We start from the raw sequence: 12,493 nt of genomic DNA on the forward strand, positions 1-12,493 counted from the left end.
TAGCATAGAAGATAGTAATGGTGACAACAAATTCAAAAAGTTCAATGAAATGAAGACTCAAGACAAAACTAAATACATAGATAGGTGTCTCTAGTCTGACAGTGCTCGTACGGTGCAGTGGTTTGAAGCAATGTCTGCGGTGAACCTAAATCTCGCCGGCCTCAACGCGATCTTATCCCGCTTGATCAATTTAGATAAAATAAATATTTATACATTCGAATGTGGATGGGCGAATAAAGCTATTCGTTAAATTGATTATGACGATGAAATTTTTTTCTAACCTCAACTCTCGACTCTATTCAATCACTTTGATTTTAGATATGAGTTTATAATAACGTTTTGGCGATGATGTAATATTAAAAACGGGCATGTCTTAGTTGAAAGAGATCTCAAATATACATGCCAGCACAATTAGTTGAACATCAAAAACTAAAAATGTAACTATTAACTAACATACCTAATATTATTATTCGGTGAGTAGTTCGTAAACACAGTTACTTAACAGTGCTTTTTTAACGTTCCACTTATTTTGCAAAGTTGTATATATTCGAATATGAATGTTTTTTAACTATGAAACTGAGACTATTTGACTAATTTTAAAATATTGGCCAGAGAAACTGTAGAAAGAGGAATTTTGAGGAAGAATTTTATAAAAGTTGATAATATGACGGTCCTTCTGTATTGTCTGAAGCCTTGAACGACCTCAAAAACCTTTCATGAAGCACCTCTTCAAAATTTCCTACGAAATCTCAGGCTTATGAGGATCAAGAATAAAAATCGGACATTTAGACAAAAATATTATTTTTATTTTATACTCTGCATTTCGGAAGCGTAATAAATACGATTTTTAATATTCTAACTAATAATTACATCACAAATTATATACTTATCATCTAGAGATAGCTATTTACAATTGACTAGGGTACATTTCAGTTCTTCGACAGCTATGAAACTTGATCAATCTATTTACATTCTTAAAATACTTTGTTCTTTTATACACTTCTCACTTCGAATCGTAGGGACAAAAATAAGTACCTAAATTATCACAAATTAGTCGTTAACTCCACCAGATATACTAGCTAGACTAATTTAGTCAGGAACCTCAAAACATTAGAAACGTTAAGCGTTACATAAGATAAGGAATGTTTTGTATTGTAAGTCATGTAAATTGTACAAGTAAAAACAGCTAACATGATGGCTGTCTGATAAACAGGTACCTACGTTAAATATTTAAATGCAGTCGAATACTATTACGTAAAAAATATTGAATGATAAGGTACTTGTAGTACATGTAATTGTGAATTAACAAATAACAACAAAAGGTTAAGAACCCCATCGTTACCTCATTACGTTTAGCGTTCAGCACCAACTTATCTCTCATACTTAACATTATCATGCTTAATACACGTCCGTATAATATTACAAGTTTCAAGTCTTATCATTACAATTGAATATTTATGTACAATTAAAATAAATCACATTTTCATTACTCTATACAAAGTAAGTCTTTCTCACGTTAGTGGGCCTCGTGTTCGACATGGGTATTTGTTGAGCGGGCCTGAGCGGGCGCTCCTCGCACTGGTGATTATCTATGGAGACGTAGCTATGGTGGTGCGGTAACCGGTCGTCGGGCCGGCCCTCGCTACTCGCCACCGAGCACGTCTCGTCCTCGGTGCTGCGCGCCGAGACCTCCGCACTCGCGCTAGTCGAATGCATCGGACTCGACATCATTAAGATAGGAGGCGCCATCCCGTACTTATACCAAGGGTCGTGGGACGTAGGCGGCGCAGTGTACCTCAAATTACCGTGCCTCCCGAACCCTTCCCTATTACTAGTCTTAATATTATTCGCATTATGAAGCGTCCGATTCGGCAGCGTGACGTCAACGTCAGGCAACCGAAAATTTAGTTTCTCCCAACAGTTCTTTTCACCCCACACGATCACTGTACACGTTTTGAGTAGCACTTTAAGATCTGGATCAATATTTATGGCACTTAAGTCAGTCGTTACGAGAAAAACTATTTTCTGACGTCTATGTCTCACATTCACTGAGTTTATAGCACTTTGTACGGCCGCTCTTGACTCGGGCGCGTACCACTCTTGTTGTAAAAAGTTTATGGATAACACTATCACGAGTCTTTTTGAACTTTCAGCTGCACTCACTAAACTATCACTAGACCGTCTCTCGATCAGTTGTAGGTCTCTGTGTTGGAGACACAAAGTGTGACCGGAATTTTCTAACTCGGAGCTCACGGCACGCGTGACGAAGTCTTCATCTCGTGAGTTATACACAAAGAATGCGTCGAACCGCTTATTTTTATTATCGTTCATGTCCTTCGACGTGGAACTGAATACTCGTACGCCGTATTTTGAATGCATCCATAATTTAAAATCTTCTCTGAATACGAAGAGAAACAATGCACACATCAATAAAAGCACGATTACTATTATCAAGACTCCCGCAATGTATGGAATATAATTTTCGACCCCATCATTCGATTCGATGAATAACCGCTTTAGAGTCTCGGTCCCGGTTTCTTCGGTAGAGGTCTCCGTTTTACATTCCTTCGCTACGGCCGCGATAGTTTTATTCATTGGTTGGCCATGAGCAAAGTAGCACATCATGCTTTCGGTATCTTTTGATTTCTTTATCAGCCATTGATTCAACTGCGCTACGTCCTTACAATCGCATATCCAGTTGTTGCCGTCGACGGACACACGCGTGCGAGGATTGTTATCAGTGATGACTCGCCACGGCATGTAATCAACATATCCGTTGTTGTCGAGATTTAAAAACTCCAGTGACGGCAAGTAATTAAAGGTATCGTTCTCTATGACTTTGATTTTGTTATCTTGTAAATAAAGCTCGTTGAGATTCTGAAGCCTCGTGAACTGGGTATTTCTCAACGTTTCCAAGTTATTGTTTTCTAAGTGAAGCACTCTCAGTGATTCGATCCCGTTAAACGTTCTGTTTTGTATTGTGTTGATATTGCTGTTGTTAAGATACAAAACTTGCAGTCGTTTTTTACCGATAAATACGTGATTTCCTAAATCTTTTAGATCGTTTCCGTCTAAATAGATTTCGGTCGCGTCCATCGGTATCTGCTCGGGCACGTGATCGTAGCCGGCACTGGAACAATCGACTACGTTGGAGTTCCAGGTGAGATCATGATAACATGAACACTTATCTGGACAAGTCATCTTGCAGTCGCAGGCATCAAAATCACAACAATGGCACAGAGTAAAGCAGTGGGAATCATATTCGCATAAGAATTCGGAAGATTTCACTTCTAATAAAAGCATATCTGAATTACTTCGTGAATGTGTTAAAGAGCACCTTACACTTTCTAAATCCATTACCCTAGGTCGCTGCCTTAGGTCACTCAATTGATTTATTCGCTGCAACCATTCCATTGTACAGTCACACTCAAATGGATTCTCGCTTATATAGAACTCTGGGAAGTCTTTGTCTTCTGGCACAGATGATATAGCGAAAGCTCCCACGTCTAACGTTTTTATCTTATTTGAATAGAGCATAACTTTGTTCAAGTTGTATTTTTGCAAAAAAGTACCGGGATTAATTTTTTCAATGTGATTATTGTTTAGAACAGCTGTTTCTATGCTACTGGGAAATGAAAATTCATCGATGCTTCGAAGCTTATTGTTGCTTACATCAAGCATTTTTACGTTACAAGTTTCTTTCACCCCATATGTATCTTCAAGCTTTTCTATTTTATTTTCGTGCATATCTAGCCATTCGAGATTAGTTGGTATGTGACTGTAATCGAACCAAAGCAGCTCATTATTGGAAACATTCAGCCATACAAGAGGTTGGGTGGTAGTAAATATTCCTTTTAAATCCACCAACTTATTGCCGTCTAATCCAATGGCCTTCAACTGCATATTTGAGGCAAAAGCTCCGTCATCAATTTGGTCGATATTGTTTGACGCTAAATTTAATATCTGCAGTGACGGCAAGGCCGAGAATGTATCTTTGGAAATTTTCTCAATTTTGTTTCCCACTAGCCGCAAGCCATACAGATCATCTAATCCCTCAAACTGAGTTGTTGTGACTTTAGTAATCCTATTCATACCCAAGTCCAAGGATGTTAGAAACCTTAATGTTTTTATAGCTTCGGGGACTTCAGTCAGCTGGTTTCCACTTAATCCCAAATCATGAAGCTTTGTAATATTTTCGAATGAACGAAGGTCTACTTTGGTTATTCTATTTCCATCGAGGAACAACTGGTTTAGAACATACAAATTTGAAAAATGATTGCTGTCTACTTCTATGATATTATTGTGTGCCAAAGAAAGAGAATGCAGATTTTTCAAATTTGAAAATGCCCCATCTGCTATTCGTCCAATGTTATTGAATTCTAAACTCAAAAACTGGAGATTATTTAAATCTTGAAATAGTAAAGCGTCAATTTTTGTTATCCTGTTATGTGATAAATTCAAAACAATGAGACGCACTAATCCAGAAAAAGTATCTCTGTTGACCCACTCACTTGTCAGCTCATTAGATGATAAATCCAAAATTTGCAATTGGTCCAAACCTTCAAGTAATCCAGGTGCCAGGACACTCAACGAGTTGTTGTTTAGGTATATTTGTTTTATATCCCGCGAGGACTGAAACATCTCTGGGGGTAAAGCGGTCAGAGCGTTGGATGATAAGTTCAGGATTTGCAAGTCACTCAATCCTACAAAAGCTCGATCAGCTACGTTTGAGATTCTATTGTTCTGCAATAACAACTTTTGAAGTGCACGTAAACTTGATAGTCCATTGTCTGGAAGACCACTTATTTCATTATACGACATGTCCAAAGTCTCTAACACGGTATTACACGATTTTCCCGGTGCAGTAGGACCGTTGCCCCAGTCAGAGAAGCCTAGATTGGATATATCTTGCAGACGGTTCTGTGTGATATTCAAATCTTTCAAATTGTACAGGGGGCAAAATATCTCTGATGGTAAAATCCATATGTTGTTATCTCCTAAATCCAAGTTTCTCAAATCGGTAAGTCCACGGAAGGAATCTCGGTGAAACTCCATCGACATAGCCGACCAGTCAGTATTGTGTGTGCGAATAGACAAGCTTCGTAATCCGCTAAGCGGCGACAACACAGCTGATGGCACATATCGAATTTTACAAGACTCTATCCTCATTTCTTTGAGATTGTGAAATCTCGATAGGAGTTCGGTGCCCTCCTCTTTTCTCCTGCCGACATCGAGTGAACTCTCGAAGAATAGCACATCAGTACAATGGAGATCGAGCGAGGTGATGCGCTGCGCCTGCGAGGCGCTGAGGCCGGCGAGCAGGTCCGTGGCGCCCGCGGCGGTGCGCAGCGAGCACGCCAGCTGCACGCGCGTGGGCTCGCCCGCGCCGCCCGACACGCGCTGCCACTCGCACTCCTGAGGCGCCTCCGCCACTCGGCTCGTCAGCGACGCCCCACCGGTGCTCAGGTACGTCCAGCTCCATGCCGCATACCACACACTCAATAATCCAAGTGATAACATTTCGATCGGCTAACTTAAAACTGTCACTGTTCAGTACGTCACTATTTCGGAGTACATCGCTAAGCTACTCCGGATGCAGTCGGAAAACTTTACGAATTTCCCGTCAAACTTGTTTCGATTTACGACACATAACGGCCAAGTGCGCTCGTCGAGGCGCAACACTACCGCTCACGGCGACGAGTGAGAAGCGACTGAGTGACGGCGTGCGTGGAGCGAGTTGACCGACGGCCGCGGCGCGCTCCCCGCGCTCGCTCCTCCCCCGACAGGGAGGTCCGATAGCGCGGACTCGGTCCGGCGGAAAGTTCACAACGGCAACAAGTTGCTCGCCGCAAGATTGGCATGAACAGGAGCGCGCTTTGCGAGCTTTTATAAACATGGCGCTTCTTATACTTTGTTTGTTTTTACTTGATGCAGCGATTTCAATTGCATATCCATTACAAATTTTTATCTGTTTTGCGTTCCTGAACTGGTAATCCCAAAGTTATGCGTGCTGACTCTATTCTGACAAAATACCTACAAATAAAACAAAACCAGAGCCTCTCCAAATTAAAAAAAGCCATCTTAAAAAGCCACAGCAGACCCAACGTCAATCATTGAGTTTTTAGGGTTTTACCTAATCTAACTACCTAGTCCTACCTAGATGGAAATCGGGGTATGAGTCGGGGGGACGCACACCCGCACGTCACCCGCGCTCGTCCGCACCGTATTAGCGCGGGGGTTGTGCGGGTGTGCGGGGCGTTCCCTCCTCGATTGCCATCTCGACCTATCGCATAGGTACCTACCTACTATACTTAACTAAGTTTTCATTACTTCGATAAAATATTAAAGCAGATGAATACGTAGATATGCTTATTATTTCTCACGCAATAAATAGGTATACCTGCCTAGGTAGGTACATATTACCTAGGTATCTCGCTTCGTAATCTATGCATCGCACATTGTCAATAGACTTTTATCGGTTTATCTCTCCGAGATAACTCATGGAAGTCTAATGAAATCGTTTCCTGCAACTCCTTTGTTTTGCAGTAGGTACCTACCTACCTACTAGGTACCTACTATATTATAGTAGGTAGTTAGGTGTAGGGCCATAGCCTTGTCGTATAAACGGTAGGTATTTAACCCTATAGGTAAATGGATAAATAAAAGGGAAACGTACCTAAGTCAAGTACCTACCTACCTACTATTTATATTCTGTGCCTAAGTCTACAAAGAAGTCCCGGCTGGACATCCTAAATAAGTACCTACCTAGGTATTGCTAGTAGATAGATGAAGTGTTCCTTACAGGTCTTCAACTTCTAAGAGCTGCGTTAGACATTATTGTTACCACTACAATAAAGTGTATATGTCTGTTCAAGCCTTTACCCATAAGAAGTACCTATATCATCATCAACCCATCACCAGCTCACTACCGAGCATGCAGGGTCTCCTCTCAAAATGAGAAGGGTTTGGATATAGTACACCACGCTGGCCGAGTACGGATTGACAGATTTCACATACCTTTGAGAACATTATAGAGAACTCTCGGGCGTGCAGATTTCCTCCTCACGACATTTTCATAGTTAAAAAGCAAGTGATATTTAATTCCTCGAAACGCACATTACTCCGAAAAATTTGAGGTAAGTAGAAACCCAGCGAGGCCTGAGAACGAAACCCAGACCTCCCGACCTCGACTAGATCACTGCTTCCTCGTCTTTAGTAAGCTTATGCGAAAACGTCGTGGCCCTGTGCCGTGTAATGTAGGTACCTGTGATACTGACGCATCCGCGATAAGCTCTTATCAGTTATCAGACTTGTCGAATCGTTGTGACATCACTCAGCACCACTTAAGGGTTTCCTTCCTTTTTTACGCATCAGAAATACGTTAGACACCTACCTGCTTCGCTTAATGCCTTAGTCAGCTTAGTTTATCTAATCCAAACACTCGTAGGTAGGTAGGTACGCGTGACAAGTAGAGAAATAGATACGGTAATGACTAAATGTTACACTTAAAGTTTGTAAAGTAGACCATCTAGGTGTGACTCTGTAGACTGTATGACTTATATAAGGAGTAAGTAGGTATGTACATATTTTCAAAATAGCTAGAATTAAGGAAGCTCCCGTCTTAGGCCACATCAACACGCTTGGAAAGTGTTAAGCTTCACCTCTGTCCATACAAAGTTACAACAAGTAGGAATGTACCTATAGGCACAAAAAGAATAAAAATAAATTCGATAAAACTGTGACTAATTAAAAAACAAATAGGTACCTCCTTATTACTGTTTATCTTTATTCATGCACTGAGTCAACACAAGGTAAGATCAAATAAATAACTTTTCATATTATCCATTCATTAATTAATCTTGATAAAAATCACACGCAAAACTCATTTAGCTTAGGTAAATACATAAGTACAATATATAAACCGATAATATAAATAAATACAACATGGAAAGCTATACTATAGTCTATAGCTGTACAAATAAGTAAGTTATTGCGGGTTTATCTGACTCTCAGAACTACACCGTTAAAATCTGTACCTACTTTCATCTGAAGTACCTACTCTTTATTCTATTGTACAAGCCCCTTTGAAACTTTGCATTTCCCAATACAAATAATTGAAGTTCTAATTATTGTAAAAGCAGGAATGTCAATCAGATAAATCGAGAAAAAAATAGCAAGTACCCAGTCCCAACGTGCATACGATTGCACTCGAGATTTTTTTACTCGAGAATACTCGAGTTTGAAAGCTGTCGGTTGACATGAAAAGAGCTTTATTACTGTTCCGCGGGTTGAAATACTGAACAAAGAGGTAACTAGTCAAAAAGAGAGGCCCGAGAGGTAGGTTGAAGAACCTAAATAAAATGAGTGAAATATTTTATTTCATGTAGGATAAGTTGTGTCACTTGTGTTTTATATGTCAAGACTACCACCGGTTCGGAAAAAAAATTCTACTGAGAAGAGCCGGCAAGAAAATCAGCAGTCGCTCTTTTGAAAAAACAGAGTAAGGAAAATGAATAACTACAATTTTTTTTAAATATGTTCTTTATTATTAAGTAATTTTTAGGATTCCGTACCTCAAAAGGAAAAACGAAACCCTTATTCACTTTGTTGTCTGTCTGTCCGTCTGTCAAGAAACCTATAGGTTCCCGTTAACCTCCCGTTGACCTAGAATCATGAAATTTGGCAGGTAGGTAGGTCTTATAGCATATGCAAGGAAAAAATCCGAAAACCATGAATATGTGGTTACATCACCAAAAAAAATTAAAATGTGTTCATGAAAAAATAATTAGTATTTTCAACTTTCAAAGTCAGATTAATATGCCAAGTGGGGTAGAGGCTTTTACCTGTACATTCTAAAACAGATTTTCATTAATTTTTATGCATTATATTTTATCGTGCAAAAGTCGAAAAAATACGACTGTAGTACGGAACCCTCGATGCACAAGTCTGACTCGCACTTGGCCGGCTTTTTTTAGAATGTTACAATCAAACTTAAAGCTAGGCTTATCTTATTACCTACGTACTAGGTATACAAATCATGCCCGCGTGGAATGGTGCCAAGAATATTGGCTGCATTCCTGCGCTGGACAGCCAGGTTGACCTTTTGCGAAAAAAAATTGCCAGAACTTCTGTCACCAGATGAGACTATTACCTAACCGCGGTGAAATGTCTCGTAATTTTTTTTTAACATTAACTCCATGTGTTCTCTCTCTAACTCCATAACAGTGACTCCATGGCCCCAGGGTCTCCACGGCAAACGTAGCAAAAATGTAACCTTCGACATCAGACAATACAAAGTTGACATCAGTTCAGAATCTAAATATGTAAAAGGAAAGGTGACTACCTGACTGACTGACTGATCTATCAACGCACAGCTCCAACTATTGGACGGATCGAGCTGAAATTTGGCATGCAGATATTGTAACGTAGGCTTTTTTTTTTTATTTATTCGTTATAGGCGCACGCTTGACCACGATCACACCTGATGGAAAGTGATGATATGGCCTAAGATGGGACGCGTTTGCCTAGAAGGTGCCTATTCACTCTTGTTTTAAAGATACCCGGATTATAATTGACAGGAAACACTGATCTAGGAAGAGTATTCCAGACCCTAGCCAAAGCCATGCGTATAAGAAATGATGACGCAAAGCGTTTCGTGCGCGAAGATGGAATGTTGACGACATAGGGGTGAAAACTCGCCCGGTGTCTTGCGGTACGGTGGTAGAAAGGTGAGGGAGGGACAAGATCGAACAGCTCCTGCGCACACTCTCCGAAATATATCCTGTAAAACACCGATAGGCCGGCAACTTTTCGGCGGTGATCAAGACTTTGAAGCTTCCCCAAAAGTGGTGAATCTTCGCCTATAAGTCTCCTGGCTCGACTATCAACGGCGTCTAAAGCGGCTAGTTGGTATTTAGCAGAGCCATCGAAGAGATGACTGCAGTACTCCATGCACGACCGGACCTGGGCCTGATATAAGGTTACCAGTTGGTGTGACGTGAAGTACTGCTTGACTTTGTTAAGAATACCAAGTTTTTTGGCAGCAGTCTTGGCTTTAGCTTCGATAGCCCTTCCGAAGTTGATATTGGCTGAAATTTCGAGACCTAAGAGATCAATATGATCGGTGATAGGAACGGAGACACCTCGGAAAGTGGGAGTCAAGGTGAAAGGACTCCGTTTAGCTGTAAGCAGGCACGCCTGAGTTTTTGTCGCGTTAAACTCTACCAGATTGGCATCACCCCAATCTGAAACATATTTCAGGGTGGAATTTAACCGTTCAACCATTGCCTCTCTGAGTTCACTGATTTCTGAGCCACCAGCACGCGGACTGGATATGTAATTTTCCACTACATTGCTGTCGTCGGCGTACCCAATGATACCGGGTTGTAACAGATCATTGATATGCAGCAAAAAAAGTGTAGCGGAGAGGACAGACCCTTGAGGAACACCAGCATTGACGGCCATAAGATCCGACGAGCAGCCGTCAATGACTACTCGGAAGGAACGTTCACTCAAGAAGTTAGATATCCAGTCACATAGGCATGGTGGGAGGCATCCGCTAAGAAAGGATTTTAGAAAATTCAACCCCTAAGGGGGTGAAATAGGGGTTTGAAATTTGTGTAGTCCACCCGGACGAAGTAGCGAGCATAAGCTAGTAAGCTATAAAATATCACGCGGACGAAATCGCGGGCACAAGCTAGTTCACGTAAGAAAAATAGATACTAAGTTGCCATCAGTTCAAAATAACTTCATACGTCTCAATACTAAACAGTGTGTTTAATATTCCACCATCAGGCGCTGGCGTAATGGCGGTGACGCCCTCTCGCTCGGGAAGTAGTAAATCAAATGTACACTCACTCGCACTCTTCATACCACCACTGTATCTTGAGCTATGGTAAATATTTCAATTTTTTTTTTAATGAAAATATTACAATAAAACTATCCTTAATAAAGCTAGCCTTATCTAGTTACTATACAAATCATGCCCGCGTGGAATGGTGCCAAGAATACTGGCTGCATTTCCGCGCTGGACAGTGGACAGCCAGGCTGATCCGTTGCGCAAAAAATGAGCCAGCCCTTCTGTCACCAGATGAGGCTATTAATTGCGGTGAAATGTCTCGTAAACATTTTTTAGCACTAAGACTCCATGGCCCCAGGGTCTCCACGGCAAATGGAACAAAAATGTAACTCTCAGTTTTTTACCATTAAATAATGTATACTTATTGTTTAGTTATTTGTTTTATAAGCGTCAAAGATTGAAAAAATTCATCATCATCATTATATCAACATCTTCAACTGATAGACGTCCACGGCTGGACGTAGGTTTTCCCCACCTAAATTGTTTGAGAGACAAATTTTTTCGAATGGACATTTTTTATCTCGGTATCCCTGCCGACTTTATAATAAAAAAAAACATTCCGACGAATTGAGAACCTCGTTCTTTTTTTGAAGTCGGTTAAATCAGCATAAAATCTAGACAAACTAGTGCACATTACACTACTGCTTGACTAAGCTAAGCGTGTAGGTATCTAGTATCAAAATTCTAACCAGGGTCAAAAGATAATTTTTTTAGAATTTTAAAGCGATTTAACGGCTAAGAACTCTCCCAGCACGGGTCTTTAAATTCTGGTGGTGCCCATAGTGAAGAGGAACCGCTGAAAGTGTTTAATCTACTTTTTACTGCGCACACATCCTGCGCCGTCGTCGGTTCTAGAGAAAATAAAATTTTCCGTAGACGCGACATAATCGTTTGATGTGCTCTCTAAATCATGGCGACAATGGCCGCTCTTGTTAACTTGCAACCTGTCCCGTTAATCAAAAGCACGTGGCCTGATTTATATTTAGCACTAAAGAGCACCGAGTAGTATAAACGTCTGTGCTAAAGAGGGACTAAAGATGAAGTGATTTAGAGTTTAATAACTGAATCACCCCGGCTTCGTCGCAATCGCATTGTCTGTCCTTTTTCCAAAACGGCTAACTGTAAAAAGTAGTTTTTGAGTTAGCGCCAAAAAACATTGGAATATTCAAAAAATGATGTTTCGGAATTATCTGCGGTTCAAGCAATTAAATATAGCTTCAATATAATGAAGAAACCTGCATGCCTCTATAATATTGTCAAAGGTGTGTGAAGTATGCCAATCCGCACTGGACCAGCGTGGTAGACTGTGGCCTAAGCCCTTCTCATTCTGAAAGGAGACTCGTGATCAGTAGTGGGCCGGCGATTGATCAGAAGAACGAACGTAGGACCAAGATTTTTAGTTAGGTTTTAGATTAATCTCATGTACCTACCTACCTACGTAGCAAACTTTTTTGTAATATATTTATTTCTAATTTTCCATGTTTGTCCCTGGTGGGATGATGTCTTTATTTCACATACTAATTTGTTCTTTAATAAACTTTACGAACGTGTAGCGCCATCTATGTTTACATCCGTTAAACTGGCAACTTTAAAAAGTTGGAAATTGGAACGATTGTTTATTATAATCTTTTTATT

At 40.5% G+C, this 12,493-nt stretch overlaps 1 protein-coding gene across 1 annotated transcript; it reads right to left on the bottom strand.

The window, feature by feature from the left end:
* Positions 1 to 990: 990 nt before the first annotated feature.
* LOC117986372 (toll-like receptor Tollo) lies at positions 991 to 5,696 on the bottom strand. Its single transcript, XM_034973202.2, has one exon. It carries the CDS (start codon positions 5,518 to 5,520, stop codon positions 1,492 to 1,494), a length of 4,029 nt encoding a protein of 1,342 aa, XP_034829093.1. The 5' UTR covers positions 5,521 to 5,696; the 3' UTR covers positions 991 to 1,491.
* Between the last annotated feature and the right edge of the window lie 6,797 nt (positions 5,697 to 12,493).

This window comes from Maniola hyperantus, chromosome 11 (assembly GCF_902806685.2).
Source record: "Maniola hyperantus chromosome 11, iAphHyp1.2, whole genome shotgun sequence".
Taxonomy (NCBI): domain Eukaryota; kingdom Metazoa; phylum Arthropoda; class Insecta; order Lepidoptera; family Nymphalidae; genus Maniola; species Maniola hyperantus.